The sequence below is a fragment of the Pristiophorus japonicus genome, chromosome 3 (genome assembly GCF_044704955.1).
Source record: "Pristiophorus japonicus isolate sPriJap1 chromosome 3, sPriJap1.hap1, whole genome shotgun sequence".
NCBI lineage: Eukaryota > Metazoa > Chordata > Chondrichthyes > Pristiophoridae > Pristiophorus > Pristiophorus japonicus.
Genome location: NC_091979.1, coordinates 138,425,371 through 138,442,138, shown reverse-complemented (window position 1 = coordinate 138,442,138; position 16,768 = coordinate 138,425,371). Strand labels below are relative to the sequence as shown.

Sequence of the window (16,768 nt, the reverse complement as noted above, 5' to 3'; positions counted from 1 at the left end):
TTTTCCTACAGAGCAGAAGGCACATAGTATAGGCTTCCAGCCAAAGCAATTAGTGTTATGGTGATTACCACATTTGAAAGAGATCTGGTTACATAGCTAGTTAAAAAATGGGTTAGATGGGCAACTACAGATAAAGGTGATTAATGGTCTGTGGAGTAGGATGTTTCCTAACTCAGTGGATATGTAATACCAAGGAAGGTAATATCAGTCTAAAATATCAAAAGTCAGGCAAGACAAATATTCTGGAGCTTTGCTCAGTTTACCATCGAAATACTGGAGAAACCTTTCAGAAAGTTTTGTCAGGAGATAAGTTGGGCTGAATACATGACAGAGCAGATTAACAAGGTCCAATTCTCAATGATCCATTCTCAACCCACTGACATTGCCGGAGAGCCTTCTTCAGTAGCCTGGGTCCTCGAAGTCTGCAGTACAATTAGTGAAATCGGCATGCTCCCAGCCTGCAAGACCATCAGCAGGCCAGGGCCATTGGAGGGAGCAGCGTGTGGCAGCATACCACTGCAGGGAGCAGCGTGTGCTGCTGCAAGAGGGCGACGGCTACAAAGCCAGGTCACTGATTGCAGTGCGGGCAGGCACAGCAGGAGGGGCAAGAGTCCGTAGAGGGAAGCGACCGGGACCCGGGAGAGACGTGAATCTGGGGCCCAGAAGAGGAGAGGGCCCAGGGGCAGCATGGGCCAACCCACACTGCGATATGTGTGTGCATTCGGTCTGTGCAGCAGAGCTGGTCTCCAGATAGTCTTGGGTAATCCTTGCCACTGGATTAAGACCTAGCTCTGTCAAGCCCGTGTGGTGGCTGGTGTGCAACGGCCACCACCGTTAAAAATATCCAAGTGCAGGCATCTTCCACCCTTCACGATGTAGTTCGGGATCTGGAATATTAGGCACTTCATTGAATCACCTGTGAACTCATCCCTTTTTGGCGTGGAAACAAATCATTCTCGCTTTGAGGGACTGCCTCTGATGATGATGACAATTAGTTTGTGATTTTGCCCTCCTGGGACTTGTGGCATCCAATCCCCCTGCCCTAGCTTCTGCAAAATTATGCCCAGTGATTCACCATGTGAACACTCCTCCTCTAGCCAAGCCTCTACAGTAAGGGGCTGAAATTGCCGCTTTCTTTCAGGCCTCTGGCTGCCTAGTCATTGCGGCATGTCTGACGTTCATGGCATTGCCTTCATGGGTTTTTGCGACGATGTGGAGATCTGCCCCACTCCCCCCACTTCAGCCCTGCTCCTGCAGATGCATTGTTAACAACGTCATCAGAACGCTTACCGCCATGGGCCCACCCCGGAAGGTAAATTAAGTTCAAATAGTCTTCCAGTCACCCGCCCATGCCAATGACAGGTTTTTGGATCGGTATGCAGTGCTGGCTCAAGACAGCCAGGTGACCTTTAAAGGCGTTTTGCGTGTAGCAGCATTCATGTCAGCGAGATTTTGTCGGACTTTTCCAAACATTGCGAGTTGCCTTGCTGACATCAGGATAGAGTGATAGGGCCAGGCTCTTCAATCTCTACACCAGAGAGCCATGATTGTGGATGCTGTGCTTGCGGAGGAGAAGTAAATGGGGTCAATGCTGGCAGCGCAACACCTCCTGCACATTTTGCATGGCAGGGAGGCATGCAGGAGAAGGCATCGCCGGCTCCAACGCCTGCAGAGGTAGTGGACAAGGGACGCAGCACACATGGCTGTGGAAGATGCAGAAGGCCATGGAAATGGTGACAGAGCTGAAGCCAAAGAGGTGCCCCAGGAAGGGCCTCAGGAAGCACCTGCCGTCAGGAGGAGGGTCAGGTAGTGACCCTGCACCAGATAGTGGGCGAGATGGACAGGAGGCAGCAGGCACAGGAGGCAGATGCTTGCCAGCAGCAGGCTGCAGAGGGTGAGGAACAAGAGCAGGATGGAGAAGACAATGAGGCAGCTGTGAGGGGAAAACACCTACACAGATGTGGTGGCAGAAGGCCCGATCGTCAAAGGGTCTACAGGCAGCAGTTCTCATACATGGATCTTACGGATGACCAGTGTCTCCAGAGACTGCGCTTCCGCAACGACATCATGACAGAGCTGTGCAATCTCCTGCAGCCAGACCTCCAGCCTCAAACAAGGTTGAGGACAGCTCTGACCGTCGCATCAAAGGTGACCATCGCACTCAATTTCTATGCAACTCGATCTTTTCAAGCTACAACTGCAGATATCTCGAAAATCTCCCAATTTTCCATGCTTAGCTCCATCCATGAGGTTACAGGTGCTCTGTATAAGAGGAGGAGGAGGGACTACATATCCACCATTTTGAGCAAGGAGAAGCAGTTGGAGGGGCAGACTGGATTTGTGAGGATCACGGGCTTCCTCAGGGTTCAGGGCACCATAAACAGCACCCACATCGCATTGAGGGCACCATAGAACAATCCCGAGATCTTCAGAAACCGCAAGGGATTCTACTCCCGCAATGTTCAGCGGGTGTGTGACCACAAGCGCAAAATCGTGGCAGTTGATGCCCGGTATCCTGGCAGCAGCCACGATGCTTTTATCCTGTGCCAGGCATCTTTGCTGGGCCAAACCAAGATTGCGGCTGGTTCCTTGGAGACAAGGGTTACCCACTCTGTCACCATCTCCTCCAACGCACCTGGCCACTTGCAACAGGCTCTCGGACACCTTTGCCATTCCCCCAACATCTGTGAATGCACGGCATTCACCCTTCTTTCATAAGCCCCAACATCGATGGGCTCATCGGAGTCCTCTGCAGCAGAACTTGTGTGCGAACTCAACCCCTGGAGAGATGGCATCCGAGGTTACCTTTGTCCTTGACCATGCTGCAACCTGCTAGGCCCTGATGCATCATCCAGCGCAGATCCCTCTGCTAAATCTAACTTTCCCGACTGCATAATCCCAGTATCTGAGCTGGTACATGCGAGTGTAGGAAGCAGTGACGCGGTGCTGGCAGCAGAGTCCCCCACTTCCTCGGCCTCATCAGACATGCTGGCAATATCTGCAATGGGCTCAAGCGTCTCGTCCTGAGGCTGGCTCCCACTCGCTTCAAGAGTTCTGGTCTCGCTGTGACTCACACTTGGGGTCTCATCTGCAATCATAAATGGCACAAGGGGTCCCGTCAAGGTGAGGTGGGGCATTGCAGCATGCAGCCAGCAACTTGCACACAATCATAAGCAATTGCCTGGTTGGCGCTTGGACTTTCAGGGAGCGATATCATTAAAGAAGGCCTTCACTTATCGATGCTGCCCCCAGTGGGATCCACACGACCGGCGGCCACAGGGAAGGCAACATGTGAGCCCACTAGCTGCTGCACCCATTCTTCAATGTCAGTCAGCTACTGGATATCTGGCTCGTCCCCACCAGTCCTCTGTTGCTCCAAGTGGTTGTGAGATACCTTGGCCTGCAAAGCAAAGAAGGGTTGCTGAGTAGCGATATCATGATGTCTGGGCAATTAGTGCAAGTATGGGTTCATTACATGCAGATGCAACTCTGACATGAAAGGGAGCCTCCATTGTGAGTACACACACACACATATATATACGTATATGCATGCCTCATCAATCATGCTTCAGTGACTATATAGTGAAGTTGGAAAATAAGAGGTGAAGGCGAGGCTCGCAGATGAAAGGTGAGGAGTTGGGGGAACATGTACTCACTTTCATCAGGCAAATTATGTCATTCAGCCTTTTGCAGTATTGGGTGGCGGTGCGTTCATGAATAGAGGTCCCCGACACCTCCACAGCAATCTCTCTCCAGGCATTCACAAACACAGCATGAGTGAGAATGCCTGTGTCTGGATAAAGGACACATCTCCTTCCTTCCACAGCTTGGTTCAGGCTCTCAAGTTCCATATCAGAAAAACAGCTGGCCCTCCTTAGACCTCTGGCATTAGCCATTCCTTTGCAAGCAACAGAGACAAACTCAGTGCTCAGGGCCTAGCTGCAAAACTTGCCCTTTAAGAAGGCCAGGGAGCAGCTGCCTCGTTATGAGCAAATTGGCAATTGCTGAATTCCCCGGCAAATTGGCCACTCCACACCCACACTGCTGCAAACAGCCCATTCCCGCCACCAATACAGCTCCGCTCTTTTTTTCAACAAAAGTGCTGTATTTCCCTCTAATTGCGGCAGTAATGAAAGGCAAAAAGCACTAGGTGCACCTCGTTTCAGGAGGTGGGCAATTTCGGCTCCTACGTGTGGTGGCAGTCTCTGAGCTGGTGCTTGCTAGGGTCAGATCAAGTGACGGTGCATGTTCAGGAAAGCTAGTAGAGTGCAACACATTTTCAGCACCTGAAATGAAAGGGACAAGGGTTAGCTTTTTGTGTGAAGGGAGAGCAGAGAAAGAAGTGGCTGCTGAAAGCAATTGCAGTTTTTTATGCAGAGTGTATAGTTTGAGATCGAAATAAGAAGGGAAAAAGAGGATAAGGTGTGAAGGAAGCCGCATGACATCTCCTCCAGCATTGCCAGTCGCCCTGGCCATAACTGTGCCCTTAGCCTTGACAGCCAGCACATTTTCTTCCATGGGAGAGGATGTGCAGGCAGTCTTGGCCTCCTCCAGTCGCAGCCTACTGTCGCAAGTTTTGTATGACCTTCTCCTACAAGACTGAAGTGTGTGAATGTCAGGAGAAGGAATTATAATAATGTGGTGCATTGATTGTAGGTGTGTGAAGGGCAGCCGGGAAGGAAGTACTGGGAGTAGTCACACTGGAGGTGGTGTAGGTGTGAGCAGAGAGGAAGAGAGCAGTATTCTTACCTTGACAACTAGGCTGGGGTCATTGAACTTCTTTTGGCATTGTAGCCAAGACCTAGGAGCTGAGCTGCTGGTATTAACTTTCTCTGTAACCTTTTCCCACTGGTAGAGATGTTGGCTGGAGTGGTTTCTGCCCTTTGAGGGAAAGAGAATCTAACTACACCTGTCCACCATCTGGACCAGGGCCTCCAAGGAAACACAACAGAACCTGAGTGCACTCACTGTATGTCTTTCCGCCATTTCATACAATTTAGGCAGTTTCCTTGAGGTCTGCAGCCAGAGAGCACCTCCCCTTTAAGAGGTTCTGGCAGCCTTTAGGTGGCATCTGTGAAGCCCAATTTCCTGGCGTCATCCAACCCTGCCACATCCCAAGCAGGCGTGCAGTCAATGAAGAATGCTGACATTATAATTAGGCCCCACTAACAATTTCACCTGCTCCCTGGGGTTGTGTAAACAAACCAAAAAAAACAGGCATGTGCAGCAGAAGCCCTGCCCACTGTGAGTCCATTTTCACATCTAATCAAATTTGTAGACCTTAACATCACAATAGTTTCAATGATTTAAAAAAAACATGTGCAGCTCATCCCTATGCATGCCATGAGTAATATAATAATTATCTTCCTTTTTTAAAGAGTTTTGCACAAGATTACTGCACAAAATGGCATTGCTTTTAATGGACTGGTACTTCAACATGTCTACAACAGTACTTGGTCAGTACCTACATAAAAACATAAGAACATAAGAAATAGGAGCAGGAGTAGGCCATTTGGCCTCTTGAGCCTGCTCCACCATTCAATTAGTTCATTGCTGATCTGATCCTGGCCTCAACTCGACTTCCCCTCCCGCTCCCCATAACCCTTTACTCCCTTATAATTTAAAAATCTATCTATCTCCACCTTAAATATATTCAATGAACCAGGCTCCACAGCTCTCTGAGGTAGAGAATTCCAAAGATTCACGACCCTCTGAGAGAAGAAATTTCTCCTCATTTCTGTTGCAAATGGGCGATCCCTTATTCTGAAACTATGCCTCCCTCCTTCTAGATTCTCCCATGAGGGGAAACATCTTCTCTGCATCTACCCTTTCAAGCCCCCTCAGAATCTTATATGTTTCAATAAGATCATCTCTCAATCTTCTAAACTCCAATGAGTATAGGCCCAACCTGCTCAACCTTTCTGCATAAGACAACCCCTTCATCTCAGGAATCAACCTCGTGAACCTGTTTTGAACTGCCTCCATTGCAAGTATATCCCTCCTTAAATACGGAAACCAAAACTGTATGCAGTAGTCCAGGTGTGGTCTCACCAGCACCCTGTACAGTTGCAGTAGGACTTCCCTACTTTTATACTCCATCCCCCTTGCAATAAATGCCAATATTCCATTTGCCTTCCTAATTACTTGCTGTACCTACATGCTAACTTTTTGTATTTCATGTACAAGGACCCCCAGATCCTTCTGTACCCCAGCATTTTGTAATATTTCCCCATTTAAATAATAATTTGCTTTTTTATTTTGCCTACCAAAGTGGATAAGCTCACATTTTCCCACATTATACTACATCTGACAAATACTTGCCCACTCACTTAACCTATCTATATCACTTTGCCGATTCTTTGCGTCCTCCACTTGCTTTCCCACCTATCTTTGTATCATCAGCAAATTTGGCTACATTCCCCTCAGTCCCTTCATCCAAGTCATTAATATAAATTGTAAATAGTTGAGGCCCCAGCACTGATCCATGTGGCACCCCACTAGTAACAGTTTGCCAACCTGAAAATGATCCATTTATCCCGACTCTCCGCTTTCTGTTAGTTAGCCAATCCTCTATCCATGCTAATATATTACCCCCAACCCCGTGAGCTCTTATGTTGTGCAGTAATCTTTTATGTGGCACCTTATCGAATGCCTTCTGGAAATCTAAATGCACAAATGATTCCCCTTTATCCACCCAGCTCGTTACATCCTCAAAGAACTCCAGGAAATTTGTCAAACATGATATCCCTTTCATAAAACCATGCTGACTCTAAATGTCCTGCTACTACTTCCTTAATAATGGACCCCAGCATTTTCCCAATGACAGATGTTAGGCTAACTGGTCTATAGTTTCCTGCTTTCTGTCTCCCTCCTTTCTTAAACAGGGGCATTACATTTACGCTTTTCCAATTCGCTGGGACCTCTCTAGAATCCAGATAATTTTGGTAGATTACAACCAATGCATCCAACATCTCTGCAGCCACTTCTTTTAAGACCCTAGGATGCAGGCCATCAGGTCCACAGGACTTGTCCAGCTTTAGTCCCATAAGTTTGCCTATTATTTTTTCTCTAATGATAATGATTGTTTTAAGTTCGCTCCCTCCCAACACCCCCGTGATTATCAATTATTGGGATGTTTTTAGTGTCTTCTACCATGAAGACCAGTACAAAATATTTGTTCAATGTCTCTGCCATTTCCCTGTTTCCCATTATTAATTCTTCAGTCTCATCCTCTAAGGTACCAATGTTTACTTTAGCTACTCTCTTCCTTTTTCTATACCTGTAGAAGCTCTTACTGTCTGTTTGAATATTTATTGCTAATTTACTCTCATAATCTATATTCTCTCTACTTTTTTAGTCATCCTATGCTGGTTTCTAAACATTTCGCAATTCTGGCCTTCCACTATTCTGCGCAACATTTTTTGCCTTTGTTTTCATATTGGTACAATTTTTTACTTCTTGAGTTAGCACGGATGGTTCATCCTTCTCATTCTTTCTCACTGGAATATATCTTTGCTGAGAATTATGAAATATCTCCTTAAATGTTTGCCATTGCTAATTGACTATCTTACCCTTTAATCTATTTCCCCAGTGCACTTTAGCCAACTCTGCCTTCAAACCTTTATAATTGCCTTTATTTAAGTTCAGGACATTAGTTTGAGATCTAGCTTTCTAACCCTCAAACTGAATTTGAAATTCTACCATGCTATGATCACTCTTCCCAAGAGGATCCTTTACTATGAGATCATTAATTAATCTAGTCTCATTACACATTACCAGATCTAAAATAGTCTGCTCCCTCATTGGTTCCACAATGTATTGTTCTAAGAAACCATCCCAAATACATTCTATGAACTCTTCCTCAAGGCTACCAATGACAATTTGATTTGTCTAATCAATATGGAGATTAAAATCACCCACAATTATTGCTGTACCTTTCTTACAAGCCTCCATTATATCTTGATTTATGCTCTGTGCTACAGTGTAGCTGTTGTTAGGGGGCCTATAGACTACTCCCACCAGTGACTTCTTTCCCTTATTATTTCTTATCTCCACCCAAACTGATTAAACATCTTGAACTTCTGAGCCAATATCATTTCTTACTACTGCACTCATCTCATCCTTTATTAATAGAGCTACCCCATCTCCTTTCCCTTTCTGCCTATCCTTCTGAAATGTGAAATACTCCTGAATATTCAGTTTCCAGCTTTGGTCAACTTGCAAGCACGTCTCTGTAATGGCTATCAGTTCATACCCATTTATTTCTATTTGTGTTGTAAACTCATCTATCTTGTTATGAATGCTGCATGCATTCAGATAAATAGCTTTTAGTTTTGTCTTTTTACCAATTTTCCCTGCTTTGACCCCACTTTCTGATGCACCCTTATGTTTATACGCTCTGTCCCTTCCTGTCACACTGTGGTTATCATTACCCCTATCGCTACCCTGCACTATTGCCTTCTCCTTTCTTTTTGACTTTTAACATTTCTGCTCACCTGATCCCTCCCTCCCCATTATTTAGTTTAAAGCCCCACCTAAATAGAAGATGAACTTTATAGGGAATATCTTTTGACCATATAATTCATAAGTTATATTTTAAGTAGCATTAACCAAAACTCAAACTGTATTCCAAGGGTTGGTCAACTTACTCCAGTACCAGGTGGTCCTGGGGGACCAGGAGGCCCAGGCGTGCCGTTGTATCCAGGAGGACCAGGTGGACCCTAAGGAAAAACAATACCTGGACATTCATCATCAAAGATTAAAAACTGAAATTCAGCCTATAATGTTCAGTTGCAAGTTTCCTCTTTGCAGAGTGCAAGTGTAACACATAAAATGATTTGAACAGTCTCGACTCAATTCAACTCTACTCAAGTGTATTGGGTTCATAATATTGGTTTAAAGCAAGTGTTTTTGTTTGAAAGAACATTTCCTTTTATTAACCAGTAAAGCAAGTGAATTCCTTACGAAAATGTTTCTTTTTATAACCCTCCTGCTAAGTGCCTTGTGATGTTTTATTACCTTAAAGACGCCAAAGAAATTTAAGTTGTTGTTGCTGTTGAAAACATGAAAACTTTACTCGTGCATAGTGAGAATCTGCAATTATATAGTGAGAGGATGGGTTACAAAATATTTGCACTGGTTCCTCTAATAAGCCTCATGTGTGGAAATTGCTTAGTTTTACAGGGTTCATTTTGTTGTAAAAATTTATTTGATGTATTTAAAATATCTGTAAGAAAAAATACAATATTAGCCAAGTCAGCTCTTGACGAGGTTACCAGATATTTTGGAAAGAATTTGATTTTTACAGAGACATTGATGTATGCAAACAGTAGCTTGGTAAATTACTAGTGATAATGTTGTTTGATAGTTCAGAGCTACAGGGATGGCATGAACAACAATGAATTTATTTCGGCACTGTATTAGGAAACAGCTACATGCATAAATATATATTTTTAGACTTGCTCTTACATGTAAGAAATTAATTGGGGGTGATAATTTATGGCTCTTTTCACTTTTATCAGTGTAAACTATTACAGAATAAAATGTAAAAAAAATCAAAAGCTGTTCAGTTATTTTATATCAAAGGGTTTACACTTACTGGGTCCCCTTTAGGTCCTTGGATAACATCACCATTCTGCAATGAAATAAATATGAATTTTACTAGCATCCAGTGCAGTGCAAAAATAATGACAAAATAGAACAGGATATTGTGTAAAAAACTTAATTCCTTTTTCTAAATATATTTTAAACTATATTATAATTTGATATATACCTACAATATTTTAATATGCCTCTGCAACCTAAAATAGATAGACAGACAGACAGATAGATAGATAGATAGATAGATAGATAGATAGATAGATAGATAGATAGATAGATAGATAGATAGATAGATAGATAGATAGATAGATAGATAGATAGATAGATAGATAGATAGATAGATAAATAAATAAATAAATAAAATATGGCCGGAATTTGCGCTTAGCAGCGAAGTTATGGCAATCACTGCTGACCTTGATGAAAGCTGCCCACAAAGATCTTGCGATCTCTGTGGTATCAATGTCAGCTCCCACGACCTTAGTTTAAATCTGGGGCCAAATCAACTGAATCAACAGCGTCCAGCAACAGTGATGTCATCAAACTGGCTAAGCAGCCAATCAAATTGAAGAATTCTTACAGAGAGCAAACCAGGAAATAAAATGCACAGATTATAATTTACTTTTCATAAATTTTACAGAAGCGAAATAAAGATTGAAACATACACATATGATTAAGATAGAAGCTGAAATCTCATTAACACACTTTTTAAAAAGTTATTATATTACAATCTTGTAATTCTTAATCATGTTAATGGAAAAATTTGACATTCCACAAATATAAAATTAATTTCTTAGACTCAGAATGATTATCCAGTAGTTAGTACGCCGTTATAAACCAGTTACACCTCTTTCAACACGGCTTAACATTTTCGATGTTTTTTTAACAGCGATATTCCATCGTAACAGGAGAAGTTTTCATCAGTTCAAGTGATTTGAATTGATTGCCGGCTCTGCGAAGTTCCACAACACAACCTCTGATAGAGCAGGGAGTGACTGACCGCAACTTCTGGATTTCTGCATTTATCTGCACATGCGCTAAATCCTGAAGTAATGGTCAGTTTCAGAGGGCAATGATGGTGAAAACTGACAAATCTGGGCCAATATAAACTGAATATTTAATGGTTATTGCTGGAAGGTGTTTTTAAGTTCTTGATGGATATTCATAAATTATAGCAGAGTGCTCTGCATGCTAGAAATTTACAGAAATATAAAATTGCAAGAGTACATACATTCAAATAAATTGTTACAATCAGAAAAACAAGTCTATGATATATTAGATTGATAGTCAAGGTTGCAGGACATAATTTTGCTCAAATTTCTGTACACCTTAACTGCCATATTGAATTGTGTAAGTGTGTTAGAAAGATACCCATAAAAAACATTTGGGGCTGAAATTGTCCCTTTGCGCAGGGCCAGTTTGCGCTGTCGGCCAGCGCTACCGGAGCACTAATAAGTTAACGTGTGGGCATGGCGGCCACATGACCAGTGGGATTTGTCCCCAGGGCTCCGTCAGCAAAATATGGTTTGCCCTACACCCTGCGAGTAGCGCAGCAGCATGGCACATGCATGGTAATGACATCATCGCCGTGCGCACTGACCCCTTTGCGCCCTGCAGGGAAAATTGCCCCATGGGAGAGAGGTCTGAGTGGGACGATGCCGCCAACAGCTTCTCTGTGGCGCCCCGACCGCCATTAAAGGGCTTGTGCCACCGCAGTGGCCGCCATCCTTTTTGTGTTGGCCGACTTTTCAGTCTGCCCGACAATGGTGGCTGTTGGTTCAGTCAGGCTGCCAACAGGCAGACCGGCACCACTACTTGGGTGCCGGGCCGCTGGCCTGCACAACACCCTAATAGGTGGCATTGAATATGCTGCTCAAATCGCAACGTCTCTCCTCTTTTCTTAATGTGTCGAGCGCAGTATTGAGCGTTGTGCCCCGCGAGCACTATGCAGACACCGGGGGAACGCCAGGTTAGTGCAGTCAACATTCTTTTGGAACAAAGAGTCCAAATCTGCATCAGGGTCAGCGCATCCCGCGCAAGTGCAAAAAAATCTCTATCAGCGAAATGACCACCCCAAACCAGTGTGGGGCAAATGTGGCCTCAGAGTATACTTTGATTACAAATGATCCTGGATTCTAGACTGAGACCAAACATCTGACACAACTCACAAAGGGAATCAAATGAGTTAGGGTCTAAGCATCAGGGAATCAAGATATATGAGCATCGTGTGGGAAGGTGGAGTTGAGGTAGAAGATCTTATTGAATGACAGAGCAGGCTCAAAGGGTCAAAGGGCTGAATGGCCTACTCATGCACCTATTACTTATGTTCTAATTTAATGAGACATTTTTAGGTAGAGGGAGAGTTTTATTGCCTGTGACATCATTTCTGCTCTATTCCAAGGTGTGACTTTTTAGGGTTAATAGTATAGAAATTAAAAGTTAAACAAATTTGCATTGATAATTTGGCGGATAAAAGACAGAGATGACCAGAGTATTGGGTCGATATGTTACCAAAGATTAAAGGGTAACAATTCGTTAGAGCCTGGTTTGAGGCTGTGATACCGACTGGTCGCTAACTTTAGTGGCGAGCAATGTTTACTGCCTCCAACTGGGATATTGGTTTTTAGTGCCACAAGAGGGAAGTGGAGCACTAAGAGACATGTTCCACACTCCTCTTAGGGCGCTAACCCTGATTGTTGGGGTGCTGCTGAAGTTGTGGTGCTGGGAACGCGTCCTCCTAGCACCTAAAGGGGAGGTCAGCTGGACCACCTGAAAACTGAAAGAAAATGTAAGGCAGATTAGCAACTGTGTGGAACACCTAAGAGAGATACATCAGCACTAATACATTCCATTTTAACCACCCATCTACTCACCCATGGAAATATCGCCCCGGCAGCTTTTTCGGGATGCCTGCTTTCCCTGTTGGAATTTGCGGCAGGCACTATGGCAGGTAGAAGCATTCAATTTCGCGAACGGGATGCTAAGGGGTCATTGCACACTCATTGACGTCGCCAAGTGGGTAGTGCTCGAGTGTGCAGCGCTAACTCGTAGCGCACCGGTAAACCTGAATTGAAGGTTCTGTTAGGCGCTGCCAGCGCAGCACTTGTCGGTAAGAGCTTAGTGGCCCATTAGCACCCTTCTCGGGCGCTAACGGGTGGTGCTAAGCAAATGAATGTTTAGTCCAAAAATACAATAAGATGCATTTAAGGTGAGATACAATAATGGTGATTTTCATGTAATGGACATTACTTATTCCTCGCTGCATGTGCACTACTATTTTTATTGAAAAGAAACATTTGCATTAATTTGATTTGGCCAGATATGGCACCTTGTAGATTTTTTGTGCAAATAAAACCAAAAAGCTCAAATCTGCTTGGCTTTGGTTAGTTAATTCAGTGCTCCCTTGGTATTTGAAAGTAAGGATTGAATTAGTTTGGTGTGGTTCAAGCACACCACTGAATCTAAGCTGATTGTTCGGCCGTGATCTTGCCGGCGCTCAGCAGATCCAATTGGTGGCTTGTCAGCTGTGAAATTTATAATTATTGACATGTGTTCAGTTACCCACAGTCAAAACGCGCACACCTGCATTTCTCAATATCGGGTCTGCCAACGCTAAGCAGACCCGACAGGCAGAGGCGGGGGACCCAATTCAAATCATTAGTGGCTTGTTTATAGTCACTTAACAATTCTTTTTTTCCCAGCTTTTTAACTTTCACAGGTCTCCCACAGGTTTCCTGCTGTGCCTAGACTTCATCAGTGAAGCTGAGGTAGGAGGTCAGTGGCCATTGAATCAGCTGATGAGTTGACAGCTTCAAATCATAGCTCACAGCTGATTCAGATATCTTTCCTTAAGTGCATCTCTAAACTGCATTTCCATTGTAGATTCAGAATGCTACACAAGTCTTTACACAAGTCTCCATGCAGTCTGATCTCACCTTTCCCACCATTAACAGATCACTACTGCCGTCTCTACTTCACCTCTGCTTCACCTGCCATCTATTCCATCAGCATGGGTGCACTTTATACTTTCTCACATTGGTCCTCAAATTCTGACCATGATCAGCCCCAACACCAACATCACCAGACATACCAGCAGCATCAACAACTACACCAACCTCCTCTGTAATCAACTGATGCTGCACAGGACACAAGGCATCATGACCCCACCACATTGCTGCCCAGGATGCCAAGGATGGCCTGTCCATGGCCACAGTTATTTCACTTGATGATGCACACCCCGACTGCCACATGATGTGCCAGGTTGACACTGCCTCACACCAACAACATAAAGCATCCCTACAATGCTTTATCACACTCATTAGCATTGCGGGGGGTACTGTCATGTCTCTCCATTCACTGCAGCACACTATAAGCCACTTCCAAAGGTGCACACCAATCTGTCCAAGAAAGCAAAGTGTTGAAAATAAAGATTTCAACATTTGATAGAACATTAACAGAAACTTTACATGAACATTGGTAAAACACACAATCCTTGTGTGGAGTTAGTTGGTAGATTGCACTAGGATGAGGGTGAGTGTGAGGGGTGGCTAGTGAGATGGGGAAGTGATAATGTAGATAAAGAGGGATGGGTGGAGGTGCAACGTAGTTGGCATGAGTAAGGATGTGCAGGAGTAGGGTCGGGAAGGCAGAGTGATGGGGATGTGATGACTGGCACAGCAAGATGAGGTTGAGTGTGGCTTTGCAGTAATGTTTCGTGATTGACTAAAGTAATTTAAAGATTAGCGCCACTGCAGCCTAGTCCTCCTGATGACATCCCTGCCCTCCTGTGCAATGTGCAACCAGGCTGTGTTAGTCTCCAGGGAGGTTTCTTCTGCCCCTCGGAAGGGAAGAGGACCTCCCTGCTTGCTGTGACTCCCTCTATACACATATGGAGGGAATCATGGGAGAACCTGTGTGCAGCCATGCACCTCTGTGCAGTCATTGTCAGTGTTTGCAGCACCTCAATGCTGTAGAACACTGACAGCACAAATGTTGAAGTAAATTTGTGCATGGTCCCTTTAAGTAAATAGGTTGATAATGCATCATAAATGACATAATCAGACCCACTTCCTTCAATTGGCCAGGAAACTCGCTGGGCGGGCTTAACAAGCCCAATCAAGGGAAGGTCATGTTGGAGGCCGGGATGGAGCCAGCAGCAGGATTGGAACCCGCCACCAACATCGCCCGCCGAAATAGGAAAAATCGCGGCCTTCATTTCAATGAACAGTTTTAAAATGATGAAACTCAAAAAAGCAAGACATGTTGAGGAACAAAGATTAAAATACCTGACAATACAAGAAGACAGCAAAGGGGTAAAAATTGCTTTGGGATTTCTCCTGCTCAGCCAGCGTAACTTGGAAGAAGAGCTGCAGAAAGCCCATTAAATGGTAGAAACCTCACATAGCCATGTTGTGCTGTTTTTACAGGGTTCCTACAGCTCTTTCATTAAAGTTATGGTGGACAAGCAGAAGAATCTCCATGGAAAGTCATCCTCCAAAATCTCTGTTGTCTCAAACAATAATGTTCTTTCCTAAATTATTAAAAATATTTAAATTGACATTAAAGCTTTATTGTTGACGATCTAACATTTTCTAACAGGGCTTTATGAGATGTACAAATTAAAAAGCAAAGTTAAAGTCAACCAGCAATATTTCAATCAAACATTTGGTCAATATGTGTAGCTAAAAGATTACGGCCTAGACATTAGTGTGTGCCTGGGCGGGGGAGAGGGGAGAGAGGGGGTGGTGAGGACAGGGATCGATCTCTGCACCGGAATGCTGAGGATCCAGGTGCCCCTGATATTGGGCCTTGGATCTCATTTACATAGCCTACGGCCACACTAGTCTGAAAATGCCCGATTTCGTCTGATCTCGGAAGCTAAGCAGAGTCTTTTAATTGCCGAGGTTTTAGTGTCCCCCTCCACTTTTATAGGAGGCACTTGGAAAATATGGAATTTTAATGCCCTAAAAAAACACAAAAAAAACCCTACAAAAATAAAAAAAAAAGAACAAAAATAAGAACAAAAATAAAAACAAAAAGAGGGCTGTTATAAGTGTCTGGAGTGTCCCCCAGATCGGGGGGCACTCGATCTAATGTTGATTTGTTTACTCTAAAAGAGTTGTAGATCAGTCAGCACTCCCGATTCCACATTCAGGTCAATATATGTTTTTTATAATTTACCATCTTGGTTGTGGCCTAACGGGCGGTCCCTTTAAGAATGTAGACCTGGCTTTTCTGAGTGCCAGCCGGCCTGGCACCGGCTGCCTCAGGGTAAGCTAATATTGCAGTGAGGGGGCTTCAAACAGGCGTTAGCCCTTTCATTTGCATATGCAGAGCATCTAACGCCTGTTTCAGGCCTGGGCATTGCATGCAATCTTTTGGCATTTCCAGCTCCTCATAAGCATGCACTTCCTGCCTTCCATATTGGAAACTTAGGAGGTTGTGTGGTTCCCAAAGAATGTGCGCTGTGCGGCCGATTTCCTAGGCCCACATTACTGAATATATTAATATGAAACGGTATTTACTTATTCTATAAGTAAATTATTCATTAAATTATTCATTATTCATTAATATCCTATCCTCGAAATCAAAATCAATTGGCAACTAAAACATCAGCACTTTAATAAAAAATAAAATACAGTAATGAAAAGATTCTTACAGTGGGGGAAGGCGTTGGACATATAGCACAGCATTCTCCAAAGGGAATCTCAGCACCAGGGCAGTCTTCTGTGTAACAGGATATCTCATCACACAGGACGTTTCCACTATCACAAACACAAATACTGCAGGGCTCTGGTTTCCAAACATCTCTGTCATTATGTTCTATCCCATCATGAATGCATATGTCACCTACAAAAGAAACATACACACACATTAAACTCAGAACACGATAGGAAGATGAGACTCAGGTAATCATATGACTTTTAGAATTAGTGGATGTAGATCAAAAATGATTGAATGAAGAAGTCCAACATTTGGGAATTTTCAACTGTAGTACTGATAAATCTGTGAGAGTGAAAATATCCAAGACTATTATTTAATTAATCTCTTATAATTACATAATTTATGATAGCAGCTGCCAAGTTGATTAAATATCGACATAAAAACAGCCCAGGTACATCCTGTATATGTACTGTATGTGTATTTATCAATCATTATGAATTACATTAAC

General features: G+C 43.8%; 1 protein-coding gene across 1 annotated transcript in view; it reads right to left on the bottom strand.

Annotated features, from left to right (window-relative positions):
* LOC139259905 (collagen alpha-1(III) chain-like) overlaps nucleotides 1-16,768 on the bottom strand; it is a 320,705-nt gene that overhangs the window by 224,115 nt on the left and 79,822 nt on the right. Inside the window, exons 2-4 of the mRNA XM_070875835.1 lie at nucleotides 16,256-16,446; nucleotides 9,599-9,634; nucleotides 8,649-8,720 (exon numbers count right to left, since the gene is read on the bottom strand). Coding sequence (XP_070731936.1) covers nucleotides 8,649-8,720; nucleotides 9,599-9,634; nucleotides 16,256-16,446 — 299 coding nt within the window. The remainder of the gene's footprint in view (nucleotides 1-8,648; nucleotides 8,721-9,598; nucleotides 9,635-16,255; nucleotides 16,447-16,768) is intronic.